Source organism: Caloenas nicobarica, chromosome 2 (genome assembly GCF_036013445.1).
Source record: "Caloenas nicobarica isolate bCalNic1 chromosome 2, bCalNic1.hap1, whole genome shotgun sequence".
NCBI lineage: Eukaryota > Metazoa > Chordata > Aves > Columbiformes > Columbidae > Caloenas > Caloenas nicobarica.
The window spans coordinates 91,798,762-91,819,398 of record NC_088246.1 but is presented as its reverse complement, the minus strand read 5'-3'; the positions used below and the strand labels follow the sequence as shown (position 1 = coordinate 91,819,398).

The 20,637-nt window shown below is 37.3% G+C and overlaps 2 protein-coding genes across 2 annotated transcripts in view; one reads left to right on the top strand and one right to left on the bottom strand.

The window, feature by feature from the left end:
* ZPBP (zona pellucida binding protein) overlaps window positions 1-8,775 on the top strand; it is a 29,433-nt gene extending 20,658 nt beyond the window's left edge. The window contains exons 7-8 of the mRNA XM_065627933.1: window positions 337-514; window positions 8,684-8,775. Of these exons, the coding sequence (XP_065484005.1) occupies window positions 337-514; window positions 8,684-8,775 (270 nt within the window). The remainder of the gene's footprint in view (window positions 1-336; window positions 515-8,683) is intronic.
* Window positions 8,776-17,778: 9,003 nt separating this feature from the next.
* Window positions 17,779-20,637, bottom strand: part of VWC2 (von Willebrand factor C domain containing 2) — a 56,563-nt gene continuing 53,704 nt past the window's right edge. Inside the window, exon 3 of the mRNA XM_065629665.1 lies at window positions 17,779-17,930. Within this exon, the coding sequence (XP_065485737.1) occupies window positions 17,779-17,930 (152 nt within the window). The remainder of the gene's footprint in view (window positions 17,931-20,637) is intronic.

Here is a 20,637-nt window from a genome sequence, read left to right as displayed (position 1 = left end):
ATACCTATGTAGCTGGGAAAGCTGCAAGTCTATTTATGCAAGGCTACAGATGTCTCATGTAGGCAAAATTGCTGTGCATTAGCTTTTAAAGTTCTATTTGTATAATCCTGAACACTTTCAAGGACATTGCATTAATTGATCAAAGTTTATCTAAATTAAAACCAACATATCCAAGAATATCAGATTGTCCTTTTACCATTCAGCTATAGTCAAAATGTTCAGTGGTACATCCTTCAAATCTTAATCCTAACTCACACTCACATTCTTTTGTCTTTTCTTGTATTCTGACCTCTTTCCGTCCAAGACTCTACAAAAATATTATTTGTTTCAATTTAGGCAAAACGCCTTATAAAGATATTTTTTAAGCGACAAGTGAAAGTTAGCAGGACATGTTCTGAACCATTGCCTGACATATACTACATTGACGGTACTTTGAAAATTGTTTCGGTTGATCGCTGCCATCCAGGGTATGGCATTAATGCAGTAGTGCATCCAGACTGTCCAGAGTGTTGTGGTAAGTGACAGATTCATTTATTGTACAAAGTATTAAATACTGTTACAATGTTTTTTACTCTGATTGAACTCTAGTACTTTGCTATTGAACTTTATAAAATTATTATGTCATACTGTTTTGGACTGTGATCCTGTCAAGTCTGTCAAGGTAACCAGCACTAAATCAGCTTAGTACTTGGGTGAAACTTTTGTAAGACCTTGCTGATTTAGATTTTAAGTCAGACCCACAAGTTCTATGGACTGATTTAAATTAAAATAAATTAGCTTAAGTTCAGACCTCCAGATAGCAGTAGGGTTTTTTTGAATTAGCATAGAAATTCTGTAATCTAGCAAGGTATGTTTCAAGTGCTGTTTTACAGTGAGACAAGACAATTATTTTTGTTCTTAAATTTATAAAAGGGGCATAATAATTCAATGCTTTCATCTAATTACAATCTTATATGCTACATTCCAGATCTGAGTAAAGTTAGAATAACAGATAAAATAATGACTCTGTATAGCCTTGCAAAATAAAGTTTAGTTTGTAAATATTTGTGATCCATTAGGAAGACTAAGGAAAGGGGCGATGAATTCTGGTAATTTTACTTTTGTCAGTCCTCATTTTAAAACAAGTGACATTACCCTCCTTAGATGCTAAGGAGTGGATCAGTGTTTTAAAGATTTGCCAGATTGCATTTCACCTAAAAAAAAGGTTCTTCACATGATTCCCAAGCATTGAGCCTGAAGTGTCAAGGGAACAATGGAAAACAAGGCACATGGAGAATAAATCTGTAGTCAAGCTTTTGACAGAAATGATTCCCTACAGACTTAGAAATGGTGAAAGAAAACACTGGATTACATATTGAACAAAAGTTTACAGAATGGAATACACTTTGAAAAGAAAAAAAGAAGAATATGGCAAAAATAGAGGCAAATCTAAAATTGCAAAACATGCGAAATGTTTCCATATGTGATATTTTTTTTATATTTTGTTTCCATATGTGATATTTTGTTATCTTCATCAGAAGGAACTTAAATTTTTTGGTCCATGTCTTCCAGCAAAAAGTGACAAATATCTGGATGGGATATAGATAAATAAATAACAAATTTATTACATTTATTGTAATACAGAATATTGTTGCACAGGATTTCAGGGAAAGGTACATGAAAATTGAGTTCAGATAAGCCTGCCTTCTTCAGGATGATTTGTTTTGTACAGACTGCAGTTTTGTTTTGGGCTTTCCCCCAGAATATCTTATTCCATTCTAAACTAATTTGTATTCCTATTTTCTTCAAAACACAACTTTCATCTTTGCTCTAGTGGCTGCTTAACATAAGTAGTAAAAAAATAATACTGTTCTCTTAGCTGCCATTCTCCTTTATCTCCTGCACTAGACAGAAACACTACACAGCCCTACACCAGTGTCGACACAAGAAGCTGATCCCTGTTCAGCTGGGATCATAACAGACACCTCTCTGGCAGACGCAGGGGTGGTACCGGAGAATCTGAAACAGTCAGCCCTGAAATTGGACTGATTACTCCTTCCCATAACTGAGGATGTCATTCTCTCAGCATGATCAAACAGACACTCTTCCTTAGTTGACCTCTTGGTAAATTAGTAATTTCGTTTCCCAGAATCCAAAACACCATATTGAAGGCACTAAAACTGAAAGGGTCCTCTGCTTGTCATTCTACCTCAAGGCAATATATGAGCTTCAGTTATTCCTGAGAGATGTATCCTGCTGTCACAGTTTTGACTGCAGGGTGACAATAAACCGTGGCAGATGTTTTGTTAACCCCCTCTCCCCTCCCTTTCCCCCTTTAGCCCTCCCCTCTCCCCCCTTCCCACTAAGGACAGGCGATTGGAAGGCAAAAGAAGGACAGAGAGAAGAGAGTTGAAAAAAATTAAAAATGTTTTACTAATGCTACTAATAAAATAGAGAAAATAATACAAAATATACAAAACCAATCTTGAAAGTCCCGGCAACTGCTCCGGCAGATGTAGGGCCGGCACCCAAAGTCCTGGACTGGACTCTACAGCCAACCGGAACTGGATTCAGTCTGTCACTAGGCCTCAGTTCGCAGAGTCGACTCACAAGGTCCTCTCCTAGTGTCGGCTATAGGGAAAAGGGATGAGATCTTCATGATCTCCCACTTTTAGATGAAGTATCATGTGAATGGGATGGAATACTTAGTTGGTCAGTTTTTGGTCACCTGTTTGAATTCACTGCTTGCCTCTCTCACAGGATGTGCATCATTATCAGCGACCTTGCATTCCATTGCTAAATCTACCAAAACATGTATCTAGCTTTCAGAAAAGTGCAGTCAGTAAGAAGACTTTAGCTGACAGGAAAATTCACTAAAAGAGAAACTTGTTTTTAACAAAACCAGGACACCTGCATAATCTTTAAAATCTCAAATGACTAGATAGGCACACAAGGAAATATAACTCAATACTGCACATCCTCATCATTGGAAAGTTTTTTTTTTTCTGAGATATTAATGTAATTTCCTTTGACAGTTTATACCTGTTACTTCTTGTTCTGTCTCAGTAAATCTGGAAATTATTCTGTTAACTTTATCTCTGAAATAGCTTCTGTGACTGCGACCATTTTCTTTTTCTGATATTGCCTTTATTGAACTGAACCACCTGAAGTTCAGCCTTTTTGGTTGTGTTTGATGGAGCTCTGTTCTCTTCATTTGTTTTCAGTGCCTCAAACTTCATGTAGTAGTTCTCAGGAGACCATGCTAACATGGGAGAATTAGTTGTGATTTGCTATAATCCCAACATCTGTTGCTTAAACAGAAAATATTTTCCCTGCATCTTTGTTGGTGGGAGAGCTTTTTCTGAAACATGGACTTACTCATAGAAATATTTTGATAAACACATTTCCGTGGAAGTACAGCAGAGTTCAACTTCTTGAGTTATCCAACCGTCTCCCTTGTATAATAATTGCAGGAAACAGGTCCTGTAATCCAGTTAAAACAGTTTTAAAGTACATTTTAGAACAGTTTTCAGAGTTTTGGTCTCTTTAGCGACTATGGTTTTGTGGTTAGAATATCAAGCTTTCAACCTAAATTAATTCCTGGAAAGTTCATACTCATTTGCCCTGATAGAGAGAATGCCATTTAGCTTAAGTAGATTTTTTTTTTTTTTTTTTAAATCTCCTGTATTATAATCAGAGTAAGTCAACTACTTTCTAACTGCCTCTGTTGGAGTTTGCATTCAGCAAACCTACATCTCACATGCTCTATTTTGAGTTTAATACTCTTGCACAGAGGTGAATGGGATTTAACATGGTATTTCAGATGAGCTCTTACCAGTGCCTTTTACATCATTAGTGTTTTTCTTTTGGTCCTAAGAACCTCTCTCTCATATGATGTAATGGTACCACACTTCCTCTTTTCATTGTGACTGATTGTGTTCACAGTCCACCTTAATAAAAACAAATGTACAGTCCTTTTTCATTCTTTCATTTCTTCCTGACTATTTAAATCTTGTCCTTATTCACAGTTTCTCCCAGTTTTGTTAGCATTGTTCATTGGGGCTTTCTCTGATAATCTTGTTAGTGGAAGTATTTAGTAACATCTGCCTAAGAGCAAGCTCATGAACAATTTCTCTCCAACTCTTATTTCACTTTAAGCATCATTTAGTACTGTTTTAAAAATTTCATTCTAATCATCTTCTTGTGTAGTTTATTACATTTGTATGGTGCTGCCATATCAGGTGCTTTCAAATTACTTTTTTATCTTCATTGTAAACAAACATCAAATTGTATTACTTTCCGTTGACCTGCATGTGTTTCAGCATTCACTCGTGAAATTTTTACATAGTATAGAAGTCTGATCAGCTGTTCTGTGGTTACTTGGATTTTTTTTTCCTTTTCTCAAAAATTTATAATACATTTCTTACCAGTCAAAGATTAGCACCAGTCATATGGTATCACCACCGATACATTGCAAGCCTCAGATTATCATCTGTGTTACCCTTTCATGGAACAGTTCTATTTTGGAACATGGAAACAGATGCTACTCAAACTTTCTAATTTAAGTACATTAAACTTTGAATAGTGTGACAGTTTCTAGTCTCTGGGTTTTGATAAGGATACAACAAAATGGAAAAGGATTTGGCACAGGCCCAAGAACATGGAGAAATTAAAAATCCTATTCATATCTTCTGCAGAATTCGTAAACAAATCTACTCTATTTTTACTTCCAACACAGCAAAGTAGCTGGATATTCAGTTGTACCTGTTGTCCTTCCCATATTATTTTTAGAATATCTAGTTTCATGTAGTGTTTTAGTAGTTCTGGTTCCTCCATGCTGTTGTGCAGTGCTCTGTGAACAACACATTATGTATTTCACACGGTCATCACCCCATTTGTGCACTAAGCATAACCCTTTCACTTACTGTATCATCTACCAGTCTAAATCTCCTGTCTTAGAACTTGCAAACATTTTCTTTGCCATGCTTCAGTCTCATGGTTTTTTATATCATACTATATCCTCATTTGGTTTTTTCTCCCTTTGTTTTTATATTAAAATTACATTAAAAATTGAGCTATTGTCTCACCTTCTACTCCCATTTTCTAGTCTAAATCTCTTTCTGAATTAGTCCAATTAAACATGTTAATCTGATTAGTTGCTGTGTGGTGTATGTTTCTATAGAGAAATATTTTCAGCAGAAAACATGGGTGATACAATGAAATTTTGTTCTGCAGGTACCAGATAAGCCTCAGGCAGAACCCTTTACTGTGTGATTTTGTAGAAGTAATGACTTAAAGATACAAAGTTACTACCTATTAATAATTCTGTTTAGTCTTCTGCCTCTGTAAAGCAGGCTTGAGTATACAGAATTGATGAGTACAGATATCATAGAAATTATTTCCTATGATTTTATCTTAATTTTAATGTTTTCCTGCTTTTAAAGCCTTGTTCTATGTTAAATAAAGCACATTGTTCCAAGATAAGTTAATAAAATATTTTGGTAACAGCTATATGAGGTATGTTCCACCATTATATTTTACTTAACGTAGGCAATTGAGTCACATAATTTTTCTGCTTTATAATTTTTTTTTTTAATAAGATGCAACTGTGAGTGTAATACAGTACAAAATGTCATGTTTCTTAGGGCTTCTCTGGAGGCACAATTTCATATCATACCCTGTACTAGCTTTATTAAATATTTTTTATCCTGTATTATTATTCTGCAGAGATTGACTTCTGTCGTATTTTTAGTAGACTAGATACTGAATAGTCAGTTCTTATTTGGCTTTCTTCAGTTACTTCTTACAGTATGGTGATTATTTATATTACTAAAACATAGTATCTTGAAAGTTCAAAAGGAAATACATTATTCAAGAGAATATTGAAATAGTACTAAAAATCATAAAAGAGTGCAAAATAGTAGTTAGTTTATACAAGAACAAATTAAGATGTTGTGTACATTTCAGTTTGTGAGGTGTGAAGTGGCAAGTATATAAAATATGCTATAAAGATAGAATATTTTGCTAAGAAGTTTATACTTTCAAAGTGAAGGTGTACCAATAGGAGTTTTCCATTAGTGAAAAGACTGAAACAAGTTAAGTTTACTGGTTAAAGAAACTTTCTATGAGCTGGCTAAATAGGCTACAGGTCTGTACATCTGCTAGATAGTAAACAGATGATGCTTCTGAGAAACAAACTTTTAGTCTCATTGTAAGAGAAGTCTACCTTACTCCAATTAAAATAAACAACATTCTGAAGGATTTACTAGATGTGTGCCTGTAATCTTCAATAAAAATAGTAGAATTACTCCTCTGCTTCACAAGATGATTGATTTTCCAGACAGAGGTTGGAAAATACCTTTAGTTACATGTATTTGTAAAGCTTTCTCTTTCCCATAAAGTCATCTTGGTCTGCCTGTACTGTCACGGGGGAGTGATTTTAGGGTTCTGCTTGCTGCAGAACAATGTTCAGATTTCTTAAAGAGAAGCGTGACCTTAAAGAGTTCGGTGGCGGGTTTGCTCTGTTATTTACTACATGGGGGAAATATGCCAAACCAAATGCTGCTTACCTTCTCTCCAGGTGCCTGTATACATTCATGAAGCAAACTTTCAGGCGTTTTCCCTCCCTGACAACCGTTCGCTCCAGGGGCTGTGTCTTGGAGCTTCGGAGGCAAACTCTCAGGCGAGGCCTATGTCCGTCACGGTGCAAACATTCAGGATTCTTCTCTCCCTGATAACTGTTCGCTCTGGAGTCTATTTTTAAAGCTCCAGTGGCAAACTTTCAGGCGAGGCCCTTAACCACATGCAAAACAGACTTTCAGGAAACAAAATTCTCAGAAAATAAAAAATTTAATGGAGTAGAATAGCAGAAGGGCTCACTCAAGCTGGGTACCTGCATAGAGGTCCACCTGAGCATAGAAAACTACAAACTTTTATATCTTTACAAGACCATTCATACCAAGATCCAGTCCAACAGCAAAATTTCACCACCAGGTCCTTTTGCTCCCCATTGGACCCTTTTTCCTTGACTCCATGTGGGCCTCTGTTTTGTTCAGTTGTAGACATTGGTTTTGGTCCATATCCTTGAAGGTGGTCTTTTGTCTGGATAAATCCTTTCTTCTCAGCGAAGTGCCAACAGGCCCCGCTTTGTCTGTGATGTCTCTGCGTTAGCCTTGGATCGTTTTTTTCCCAGTCAGTTCCATTTTTCCCAGCAAAATGCAAGCTAGACTTCATCTTGTAGGTGGTTAGTGTAGTCTGCAGTTGCTTTTGGTAAATACGAGCATGACCTTACAGCTTAAAATTTTAGCAAATCTAGTCTACCAAGTAACATGAATTAAAGAGTACACTAAAAATCATATAACCTTTTATTGCTAAATAATCTGTTACATTTGGTGTGCGTCTTCTTAAGCTAAATGATCAACACTGAACTTGAATTGGGCTCATCCACTGACCTGTGAGTAGTAAAATCATTGCCATACAGCCCACTTATTTAGCAGGGAGAGCTCAAAATGTGCTCATCCAGGCTGTCGTATTTATAGAATGAAGTGGTTGACTCGTAGTCAAATTGCATACAGTAGGAAAAGTCTGCATGAGACTTCCTGCGCCCACAAGCCACCGGCGTTCAATGTGCCGTTCTGCTTCCCTGTGGGTCTCCTGGAAGGAGTTCTTGGCCTGGCTGTGGCTCAGGCCTTTACCTCCTCTGGAGCCTGGACCAAACTGCTGCTGGTTTGGCTGGGAGGTGGTCGAGTGCACCCGCCACATGTACTAATGTACAAAAAAGGCAAGGTTTTGACATCATCTGCAGAGGACTCCTTCTCTCTTACATTTCACAAGACCTCTAAAACCCTCTTCAGTCAATAGCAGTGGCAAAACATGCCAGGTCAAGCTAATAGCAGGCACTGGGGATCAAGCGAATCCTGCCAGTCTCAACAAATGAAGATAAACCAAACCAAACACTGAAAATCCTGCTTGAGGTTTGTGCAGTAGTGACCAAGAAGTCATTAAACCAGGCAAACCCCAATAACCAGGTAAGCGCCAACTCTGCGAAAGGGAGAAAGGTCTTAATTACCTTTGCATACTGAATACTAATGCTGTTAATTAAAGATCAACCCTAAAGAAAAGCTACCATTGCAAAATTGAAGTATGATTCAGGATAGGCATAATCAAATAGCTCAAATTCTGCTTATTTTTCTGCTAAGAGCACAATGCTGAATTAGTCTTTTGTGATGAAATCATTCTGCAGATGATAAATGGCATAACATGGTCCAACAGGAAAAAAAGTTTCATTCAGAACACTTGTTCTGCATCATACACTAATTTCTGGTTTGATTATTATTTTTGCACTACTTCTTAATAATAATAAGAGCTTAGATTTCTGCTTTATTTTGTCTTGCATTACTTATACAAGCAGCTATAGCAGTTTATTTAAAACATCATTGCATATAGGCCATATTAGAATGTAACTGATGGACATAACCCCTGTAAGTAGATGGAGTGAAAAGTGATTAAGAGAAAAATACGGTGTAATAAATAGATGATTTAGAAAATATGTACATATTTTTTGTAAGCAACTAGCAGAATACTGGAAAAAAATCAGATCTTTTTTCAAATAGATAAAGATGCATTTTAATAAAATCTAATCACATGTAAATATTTTTATCACTTAAATTCCACATTTTTTCCTTGGTTTTTTTCTTGTCCGTAGTTGTATGCAGCCCAGGATCATACAATCCCAGTGATGGAATGCACTGTCTTCCGTGTAACAGCAGTTTGATATATGGAGCAACAACGTGCTAATGGCTAAGGGATTTGCACTCTTGCAATAGCTCTTATGTATTTCAGCATCACAATATTAAAATGTGTACAGTTTGGTTACATCAACAGAATACGCTTGTTTTTATGAAATAATGATTCATCAGCATATTGGTAAAATGTCTTAGGTCATACCACTTAGGTCTACTTAATTGCTAATGTCTTTAGAATATCTGCTAGGTTAATAACCAATCGAGACAACTATTTAAATCACATCAATACAAAAGCAGAAGTATTTTGCATACTTAGTCCTTTGCTGATAGACTTCAGCTCCTCTCAACACAGACTGGTGTAAGGAGTCTATAGTGTAGTTTTCATTTACCTGCCGACTCAGTCAGTGGTTAAGAGGAATATAGTGAACAGCACTATATACATCCAGTACTGAGAGGTCATGAATGTTGCAATGTAGCTTCAAATGCAAAAACATCCTAATAACTTTCTTTCAAGATGAATTGTAATATCACTACTGACCAGTTGGTAACTTCTTCCCAAAGAATGTAAAATTCCACTTGGGACAGTCATCTCTTCCACCTTTAAGATACCAGCTTGAGCATAACACTTTTGTTCTTACCTGAAGAAAACAAACAGTAACATAATATACTGTAGTAGTTTTTATGACACTCATCTTGACTTTTGTAAGACTGTTGAGAATTACTAAGGGGTTGGCTCAATGCATTCCTTGTCATTGTCATTCATAAACAGCCTTATTTAAGTTGGTATTCAGTAACAGAATCCTGTTTAAAATCCAATTTGTTTTGTATTTACAGATCATACCCCATACAAATTGCAAAGTTTTTAATAAATATTACAGAGTTTATACTCTTTTTCCCCTTAGCTGTTCTTCCTATCTAGTTCATGTATAAAAATGAACTAGACGCGAACGCCATTTTTAGCTCTTTGTTTTATCTGGAAAATGGGTTTCGCAGGTATTTGTTTTTTCAAGCACAAATTTGGACCACAGGTTTGAATATGTATATCTTCAGGAGCTGTACTCTGAAAAAGTGAATAAAAAGAAATACCATGCTACATCTAAGAAGCATTTTGTCAATATGATGCATTATCTTAAGATACTATACTATAAGATTCCACTAATAAACTGTTTATGTGACAGAGCCCGAAGCTCCAAATATATTATATTTTGATAAGCAGGACACAAAAAATGAAAAAACAGTTCCTTTGAAAGTAACTAGTAAGACTGTATGATTTGCTTTTCCAGTTTGGATGAACTAAATTATTTTTTTCATAAAACATAGGCAAGTAAGACATTCAAAAAAATGGAAAACAAGCATTATTAAGATTCTACAGAGTGACACTGTTTATTGCTCAAACACAAGTATAAACAGCATAACTAGCAGAATGTATAAAATAGCTCTTTTTATCAAATGCCATTTGAAAATAAATAGCTAGGAAAGAGCATGTTAAAAAATGTTTAGCAGTTAAGAAATTAAACTCTATTTAACTGTAATCCATAGAATGACTGAAGGCTACCTATTCCTTATTTTAGTGTGGTAATTAGAAATGAACAGAATACAGGGTTGTTACATGAGGCTGAAGCACTGCAGGTCCATTTGTTATGTCCACAATTTCCCACTCACAACAGCGCTAAATTAGTTAAATTAGTTTGAATTATTACTGGCTAAAGAGAGAGCATAGTATGCAGTATGGTCTTTCTGAAAACACAGACTTTGTTTTTGTTAAATAACCACCATAACAAAATAGTATCAGCATGTGGAACTTCCTCCAGGATGGATAGCAAATTGATTTGAGAATTACCCTCTGAAAGGAATGCAGCTTTTGAAGGCCATAGTAACATAGATTAGGCAGCGTTTTTACATTTTAATGTATTTACCTTCCTGTTGCACAGCAGAAATAGAAAGCTCTGGTTGGCAGACCATTTCACCAATTAAAGACATTTATTGAATTGCATCTATACTTTGGGGGAGAATAATAAAGCTGATGTAGTTTTCACTGGGGTATTATACACACTAGAAGATTGGCTTTCTCATCCATGCATACATTTGTGGATTTTAGCAGAGTATAGAAATGATGGGGTTTGGTCCTCCTGGTAGCCGAGATTCACTTTAATTCACAAAGTTTGCACATCCTTTAAGGCTTACTGGAAAAAGAAAAGTAAGTGGTTATAAAAGTTTGTCTCCTATTCTGCCTACTATGAACAAAAGCACTTCACACAAGTATTTGTGAATGTTTTCTCTCGTTCAGTGCTTGCAGTCAAGTACAGATGCCTTATGGTAGGTGCAATCCGTGGAAGAAATCCTGATCTCAGTTAACAGTATTAACCTGGGTTTCAAAATTACTCTTGGTTTATGCTGGTTTAACCAAGAAAAGAATTCCCATTTGTCAATGCATACATGCTGGATATACATCTCTCGTCGCTAAAATATTTTACATTGTATCTTGTATGGTTGGAGCCAGAAGAAAGAAATTTCTTTGCATATAAAACCATGGAAAAAAGTTTTCCTTGCTTATCTGTTCCCCGAAATAATTACACGTTAAACTTACTTTCATTTCCTCACGTTACATCTGCTGTGTGTTTGATATTTTGCCACATTGGGTGTGAACTGATGGTTACATTCCTGTTTTCACCATTTTTCATAAATCCACCTCTTCGCCGTAAGGTAAAATCTGTGCACACAGGACACACTCAGCACACTCTGCTTTTGCAGATGGTCCTGCAGTTTGTTCAAAATCTGCAGCAGTGCTCTGTATCCTGCTGGAACTGGAGTGCTTACTGTTTTATGTGATATTTTTCCCTTTTTGCTAAAGAAACACGAAGCAGGCCAACTTCTAGAGTTCTACTAAATTGACAAGATTACTGACAGATGTAAGTGGCAAACCCAACATTTATGATGAATAGATTACACATCTTCAACAAAACTGATTTGTTATTCCATTACTATAGTCTGCCTGCTCTTTTCAACAATAGCTTTATTCATGCTGTATATTTCTTAAAAGCAATGATCTTTTTAAAAACAGGAAGCTGTTAAGTGCTATAGAAGTAGCATCACTATTAGCTAATAGCCCCAAATGAACAATGTAACAAATATTTATGGTAAATTGAGAGTGGATTGTTTTTAAACATCAGTGTTTGTGATGCTAATTATATCAGTGTTTTCCTATTTACCGATTAATTAATATTCATATCGGTGTTTCCACGTAGGCTCAACAGGTAAACAATAAAGACTTCTGTCTTCTTTATAACTGATAATTGACATACAAGTTGGGACTTTTCCTGTATTTGTTTTAAAAGCGTATAAAATGAATGAGGCACATATTATATATGAACAATTAGAAAAACATACTAGATTGTGTTTATTTTTTTCTTTCCTATGGGAGTTGTTTAATGTGACATTTCAAAAGACTGAAAATTTACATTTGCCACACTGTGTGGCAAATGTAAATTTACATTTTCATTGTGGTTGAACATAAGTATTTTTTGAGAGGAAAGAGGATTCTGGGAAGGAGTGGCTGTCTTCTCAAAACTAAACAAGTTACAAACTTTCTGAAGTAGTAGTTTCTTTTATCAAAAAGTGATGAAAATTTGACTTTTTAGATACCCAGAAAAATAGTCTGTGATATTCAGTTCAATGGCATTTCCCAATTTGTGCTTTGTTTTTAATGCAGCAGGAATACAGGGCATAAGGTGTATTTTTGCAGACAGAAAACCCAAGGTAACACAGGCTTTGAAGAAAATTCATTGCCTGACAAGAAGAACTGGAGCATTTAGTTGGATTGCATTAGATTCTTAAATAATATGTGCCTTCCAAAGCCTCCTATGTATTATGGAGCTATCATAGTTCAGACATTAAAATTACCATCAAAAAGTAACATAAAATGCTTTACAATCCTGTCAGTATAGTTTATATTACACCATATAATAACAGAAGAGATTGTTTTCCCAAGCGAGGGAACCTTTGATAATTTCTTTTTCTTTCTTATTTGTATAAAAACTCTAATTCAATGTCATTTAAACCTGGCTTTCCATTTTACATCTCTGGAGGTCATCTAGTCCAATACCTTGCTGAATGCAGGTTTGGCCACAGCAGACTACTCAGGGCTGTGTCCAGTTGGGTTTTGACCATCCTCAAGGATGGAGACGCCATGACATCTTTGAACAACATCCTCCAATATTCAATCACTTTTACTGTATGATTTTTTTTTTCATCTCCAACTAGAATTTCCTATATTCCAGTTGGTGCCCAAATACATTTCTCATTCACTTTTCTTATAATATTCTTTTAAAATCTCTCTATGAAATTCCTGTATGACATTGTAGCTTTATTTTGCTTTTTTTTGAACATTCCTATCGTAATGCTCAGCTCCGTTGTCTCATATTTTTCCTCTTTTTCCCCTTTTCCCTTTTCAGTCTCTCATAAGTATTTAAGTGAATACCAGCACACTCATTTTTGTGGTTTAAACAAGTAGTATAAAGAATCCTATTGCACACAAACTGTGCAATTTTATAGTTACCTGAAAGCATCTAGAATATAATCTCTTCAGGCACCTACTAACACAGGTTTGAAGCCAAGTTAATGTATCGTGCACTCTGACAACAATGGATGAGGCCAAACCAAGAATTAATTTGTGTTGATTTCAACTGGGAAATAAGCAGAAGCAAGCGAAGTAGAAGCAGAAATCTCATATTCATGCCAATGCAGTGACGTATGAACATTTGAGAAGAATACTCATGAGCAACAGACCTTCAAATAAAAAAATAAAAAAATACAAATAAAAAAATACAGCTTTTATAGACACAACCCACCTGCAAAGCTGAAGAACAACTCATGTGCAGGACACATAATACTGTTTGCACTGAAGCAAAAACAAGCTTCAGTAGGGAAGTCAATATTCTCGAGTTTGTTTCACTGGAAATGATGAAGGTTAAAATAGGAGCAGGTGTATTACACGACCAAATCATAACATTTAGATAAGTACATGTGGCCACTAGACCAGTTCTGTTGGTGTTGTGGTTTTTTTTTTTTTTTTTTTGCTTAGCGATTAAATTCGTTTTAAGGTTTCTGACTGCATTCCATAATGGCTAATTTTTAACTATAAATCTTTTAATTTCTACATTTTCATTTTCCACTCAAACAAAGGAAGGTTTCTGTTTTGTGAAGTGACATTATGTAGCAGGCTGCACATCCCAGCTCCCCAGCTCCACTGCGGAACGCCCACACGCTGCTTGGTGCAGTCACCCATTGCAGTTTGGTTCTTGGGCTTTTGGGTGTGTTCGCCTCTGTGCTGGGGTTGCTGACGGCATGGGATGGAGCCACTCTCTGTACTAGGGGGCTTGGTGCTGTGTTTGTGACCAAAACAATGCTGATAACACACGAGTATTTTGGCTGTTGCCGAACAGCATGTGCACAGCATCAAGGTCTTCTCTGTTCCTCACTTGCCCCCAGTGAATGGGGGTGTGCAAAAGCTTCAGAGGGGGCACAACCAGGCTTGTGACCCAAACTAACGAGAGAGGAACTAACGAGAGAGATATTCCATGCAAAATAATATCCTGGAGAGGAGCAAGGTTTAGGCAAGGTTACCTATCTTTTGAATGGGAACGGGCTGTCTGCCCGCAGCCCATAGGAAGTGGTGAGTGATTGCCATTGCAGCGCTTGGTTTTATATTTTTGTTTGACTTTTTTTTATTATTATTTTTTTCTCCTACTCTGCTTATTAAATTATTTTCATCTTGACCAAGGAGTTTTCTTGCTTTTGCTCTTCCATTCTTTTTCCCTGTCCCACTGGGGGTGGGCAGTGGGAGAGTAGGTGAACAGCTGTATGGTGCTTAGCTGCCTACTAAGGTTAACGGACAACACACTATGTACCAACTGTGGTTCCACCATTCAGTGAAGCTGGTGAGATCTGCCCAAGAAGAGTCACTCACCCTATTTGCTCATCTCAGGGATAACCAAAGAGCTCTCATACTACAGGCCAAAGCTGGATGTAGCCAGTGATCTCAGCATAAAGGTGAAAAGCTCATTATGACTTCTACCTCACTACATTAAAAAAACAAAACCAACAAAAAACCTCCAACGACAACAACAAACCAAACCCAAACAAAAGGGTCTCAAAAAACTTGAAGTTTATTTCTCAAAAAAGAAACATACTTGTATCTCAAAATAGAAGCTCTTTAAGAAACCACCCACAGAGCTGGGTGTCAAGATGAATTTGCCCAGGAAATTCCATATGAAATGGGAAATGACCAACCTATCACTACAGTAAAGATGACATTAATATGCTGGTACCAGGACTGAGATGGAAAAATATTTTGGAAAAAATGTGCAATAGAAAATATTTATAAAAACTACACTAGAAACAAGGTAAATTATCACTCCCTTAACTTTGCACTCACTACTTCAATAAAGACAGAACTTCCCAAAAGAACAGAAATTTAAGCCCTGGGAAACAGTATAAGGCTTCACAAGAACCTCCAGTGAAGAAGCAAAGGGTGAGTAGTCCCAGGTGAGAACTTCTGTAAACTTAAACATTATGACCATACAGTGAAAGAGACAAATTCTGAGTCTCTCATAATTTCACTGAAAGCAGGTGTGCCTCTTAAAGAGACTCTCCGCAGCCCTTTGGGAAGGGCAGTCCCGCACCAAGCTGCAAGTCCACCTGCTCTGCTGTTACATCGCACGGCTGCTTCCGATGTGGGCACTTCCATTCATCTCGAGGAGATGCACATGGAAGACCGCAGGCACTCATGGCATTTCCCCAGAGCTGTGCAGATACTTGATTTCAGTAAGCAGAAGCCTATGCAGCCATGAGGCATGGGTCCTACTGATTTAAAAACTAGCCGTCTATCAGATGACTACTGAATCTTATGAAATGTGTAGGTGTACTTAAAATAATACAATTTTTAGCTAAATTATACCTCCTTTACTTCCAAACGCAGTGTCTCACTGTGTTAATGAGTAGTATACAATGAATAAGGTACTCTTTTTATAAAATGGCAAAATGAAGTATTTGTATTTGTATCTGGAAGTATACTTATGCTCTAGGTACAAATGAGACATGAAACACTTCTTCCTCTCTTCCAAGAAAAAAAGATAAGCTGTACTCTGTGTCACCTTCCACTGCCACCAGCAGACTCAGTGACAACCCAGGTATAACATTTCCTGCACCCCTGCTACGAATTCCAGCTACTGGAGAAGAGCGTTTCCAGTACAACATTTACATACGTGCAATTCCATTTCAGGCAAAGTTATTATTTACTTAATTTTTGTGTGATTTGAAACTATGCAAATCCAACCATCTGTCTTCCCCTCTCTCATTCTTCTTGTGACTAGACCAATACCATGCATGGCTTTGTCACAGGACTGTTCATGCAAGAGACAGTTCCTTGATTTCTGATTCTGTCACTGCTCTTCCTCTCCCCTGCCACCACTGGGGAAAATAATGCCCAGCGACAGACAGACACATGCTCAAAATACAGGCGTGAGTTGATAACAGGGATCCACTGAAGTCACTGGCAAAATCCCATGGTCTTCAGAAGTACCAAAAAGCCATACTTTGTATGCTTGCAAACCTGGTAACCAGGTTACACCACAGGAGTAAGTAGCAAAGAGTAGGTGGGAATTTAAGCAATAGTCTTCTGGTTTTAGATATTGATTCATTAAGTCTTCTAGCAAAAGCTTAAAGGTAAGTCTGTGTTTGTTTTCTTAAGCCTTGCCTGAACAGGTATTCAGAGCAGATGTATTGTAGGAGTTGGTGATAAACTAAACTAAAACCAACGTGAATCTAAGCAAAGGCTGTTGATGGCTGAAACAGGTAGATGTGATTCACCTCACCTGTAGTCAGAGTCAGCTTCTGTGCTAGAAATCCTTTGATGGATTGACCTTTCTCCTCAACACACTGTGTCACAGACCCCACACAGACTACCAGAAAGAACCAAAAAGTTGAACCAGCACCAGTAAAGTGGCAGGAGCAAGGGCCGGAGAATGGCACAGTGATCAACCAGCTCTCCTGCCCATGGATTGGCAACAAGGAGCCATATCAAGTGGAGGCCTGTTTGGCTGCTCTAGTCCTTCCAGGCTGTGCTCCTCCATATCCATTATGCATTACCATTAATAATGCCTCGTAGTTACTTACCATAATTTCCACCAGTTGGGTGATGTGATATTCTTCATATCACAGAGGAATCTGTCTTGCTGCAATGTGTTATGTCTGAACTGAATATTAGGAATTGATTTTGTCCCATTGAACTTTTATAACAACTGCTATGAGAGACCAGTTTCATATTAACCACTGCTCCAAGTTATCCCAGCTGTGGACCAACAGATGTGCATCACTGGAACTAAGAGAGGCCAACCCACTTCTACACTACAGCAATATTCATAAATGAGTGCATGTTCTCTGAAAATATATCCTACACCATTTTTTCGAAAGTGAGAACATCAAAGTTTTGTCATACACTGGCTCTTTCCTGGCCCACTAAACTGAAGAACAAAAACCACAACAAATCAAAACAAAAACAACAACAAAAAACACAAAAAAATCCCCCCCACACAAATAAAACCAAACAAAAAAACCCCCACAAACCAAACCAAAAAACTCCCAAGATAACCCTCATATGATGAAACTAGAATAGAAATGTAATGTTTTAGCCATGGTGCACAACAGGACAGGCAACGATAACAGTACTTTAATCTGTATTGTCTATATAAAACATTTATTTTAAGCTCTATAATGGCATTATAGAAATACATAGAATATTTTATAGAGTGTATTTTAGTGTACTCACTGTGAAAATAACACATTTATTAAGACAGGTATTCTTATGTCCAAACGTTTTAAATATATGCACTTCTTTGCCTTGCAGTAGCATGTTACTTTGAAAAACAAAATATCAATATTTTATTCTTTGCTCCTCACCAGCATCTTCTCATTCAGACTTCCCTGGGTCATCTAGGATGCTCACTGCTGTGAGATATTTTATAAAAAACACGAAAAAGTACTTAGATTTGTATATTTCCTATATTTGTTTGCATTCATGTCTAGTGCACATAGCTTGCCGTTCAATCCTCCAAGTGCCTTCTTCATAAGTACAGTGACATATAGTGCATTCATCAGTCTTCACCTCCCGGCCTGCTGGAATGACAAGGGTTTCTGCAAAGCAGTTCGGGCCTGAAAAAAGTAATTAAAAAAAAAAGAGTTTATTATGCAATACCCATAGCACGCTGTAATCCAGCACAGATTGGTTTTAGTCTCCAGCACAGAAAACCTAACATCAAGTGCGTAACACTGGGCACATTAAACAAAGATGAACATCGTGCACGAGGCAGAAAAGCAGCAAAGAGAGGAAGGATCCTGCCCATGGATTGTGGCTGGATGTTTTCAGTATGGACCATCCTGCCCTCCCAGGGGAGGGCACAATAAATCCTTTCTGCAAAACATGCAACCGTGACAGAGACCTGGGGACAAACTGACAACGTAGATTAATACAGACTTAAGCTAGAGCAAAAGCCAGCTATTGGTAATGCAATAGTGAAACTCTAAGCTACTAGAGAGCTGATTGTAACTGTTATTAGTTTTTCTCCATTGGAAACATTGTATTTTGTGTACTAATCAAAGTATCAGATTAGTTTATTTTTCATTTCATGCAAAAACAGGCCTTTTCCAGTAGAATGGAATAGCTCCAGCCTCTTCTGTATGAAGACACTTTTCATGTATAAAATAAAATATTCCATCTTACGTAAGTCAGCAAGTCTACAAACACCCCTTTTCAAAGAACGCCCAAATAACTTCATTTCCAAGGACAAGGCAGGAGAATGACCCACAATGTTCACAAGACAAATTTGGTCCTTTCAAAAGGTGACATCCTTGCATCTCTTTGCCACAGAAGGCTGCGAGTGCTGGATTACCTACAGTTCTGTTAAAAAGTGAGCCTATTTCTGCCTTGAAAATCCACACGCGCTTGCAAAGCGGCACTAAACCCTACTGACCAACTGCTACCTATACCCTCTCATGTCCTTGGGGGAACCTGGCCCTCCCATTCACCCAGCGCACACAGCAGCTGCCCGGGCAGAGCCTGGCCCCTCCACAGAGCCTTGGTACCACTGTCTACTCCGGTAGGATGTGCAGTAGGGGCCAGATATATTGATCTGAGACAGCTGAAATGCTTCAAAGAATATGGGTGTGGAAAATGTTTATCAACTGCCAACCTGTTCGCCACACAAGTAAGTCAGTCACAGATGAGGTTCGGTCTTCCATTGCCAGGGGTCTACAGCGAGACTGAAGGCAAACAGTACCGCTCCTTTTTCTAAGGCAATGTATTTGGGTTTTATAAGTGCTTCCTCCAAAAAACAAGGGTAGGTGTACACTGCACATTTTAAAACAGAAACCAAATAGTTCACGAATCAATTGTAATAGTTTTCTCTTTGGATCAGGTTGCATGGTTGTGTACTGACACTGCAGCCAGACAATCAGTTGTCAAATTGACAACAACAAAGGCCCTTTCTCAATGAAGATGAAAGAAGAGACCTGCAAGACTTGTAGAAATTTCCTTCACCAAATCATACCCATTAAACCTCTGAATATTTAAGAATATTTTGTTATAGGACTGACTGTTGCCAAAGATCTCTAGCATGTGGCACCTTCCCTAGTTTGGGATGGCCTCCGGCCCATCCAAGTCTTTGGATGCAGAATGGATAGCAAAATACAGCATCTCTCATGTAAAGTTACGTACTTAACTAACTTTATTAACTAACTTACGTTACTGTGGTACGTTTGTGTTCTCAGCCTCCTCCATGCAAAGTACCACTGGGTTGGACAATGCAGGAAGGAGGACTTTGGGGTGCAAGACACTCTTCCTGGGTCCCATCGCACACTGGCAGGTGTCCTAGCTTTCAACTGAGATAAATCAGCATTATTAACTATGCTGTCCTCAGGGGAACTCTGAAAGATTTCAACTCTGATCTATATAATTCTATTTCCGTTAAATACGATGTTCTTGCACGTAATGATTTTTCGTCCCACAATGGGTTCACTCGCACATTAGGTAAAGATACGTGAGTGTTTTGCATGCTGGCCTGCAACAGACCCAAGATTTACAAAGCTGTGTGATATAAAGAGTTAAAATATTAAAAGTGGAATCTACTTTCCTTGAAGAATTTGTATGAAACCTACAAAACCACTTGAAATTTAAAAACTATGTAAAAGGCACAAGAGCAACAAAAGTGATGCCAATCCTCTGTGCAGGATTTATTTCATTCTGGGAAAGTAAATGTTACAGGCTATACTTGGTTATAAAAACCAACTGAGGAATGAAGTAAAAACAGTGTAACACACATAATACAGTTCACTAGGATTCAGAATGTAAATACCTCCATTCACAATTAGCAGCACCTTAATGCCATGTGTGATGAGTCCTTCTTACATCAAAACTGATTAAATATAAAGATACAAGTGAGCCCTAAATTGTTAAACTATTTAATATAGGGTAAAGTCATTGCTTTGGCAAATCTACAGAATAACCATTTACTCAAGCAATGGACCCTACGAAAATAAATGACAGCAACAAAGTATGTTATTGAGCAAGCTAGAATTTTTTTTACTATTATGCAACTTTTCTGTAGAAAATTGCTTATTTTCTGGTTCTCCGTTTGCACTCATCATTACTGTAACTGCAAATTCTATATAGTACTCATACTGCCAATATTCAACTGGCATCCCTGCCTCATCTTTTTCTTCGCAATATCGTGTGTGCACAATATTGTGGTTAATGTTACAGAAAAGGTCACCAATGAAAAGGCTGAACGGACTATATTACTGCAACACCATGCACATAAATGTCAGTACAATATAGTGTCCAAATACAGGAAAGTAATTCCAC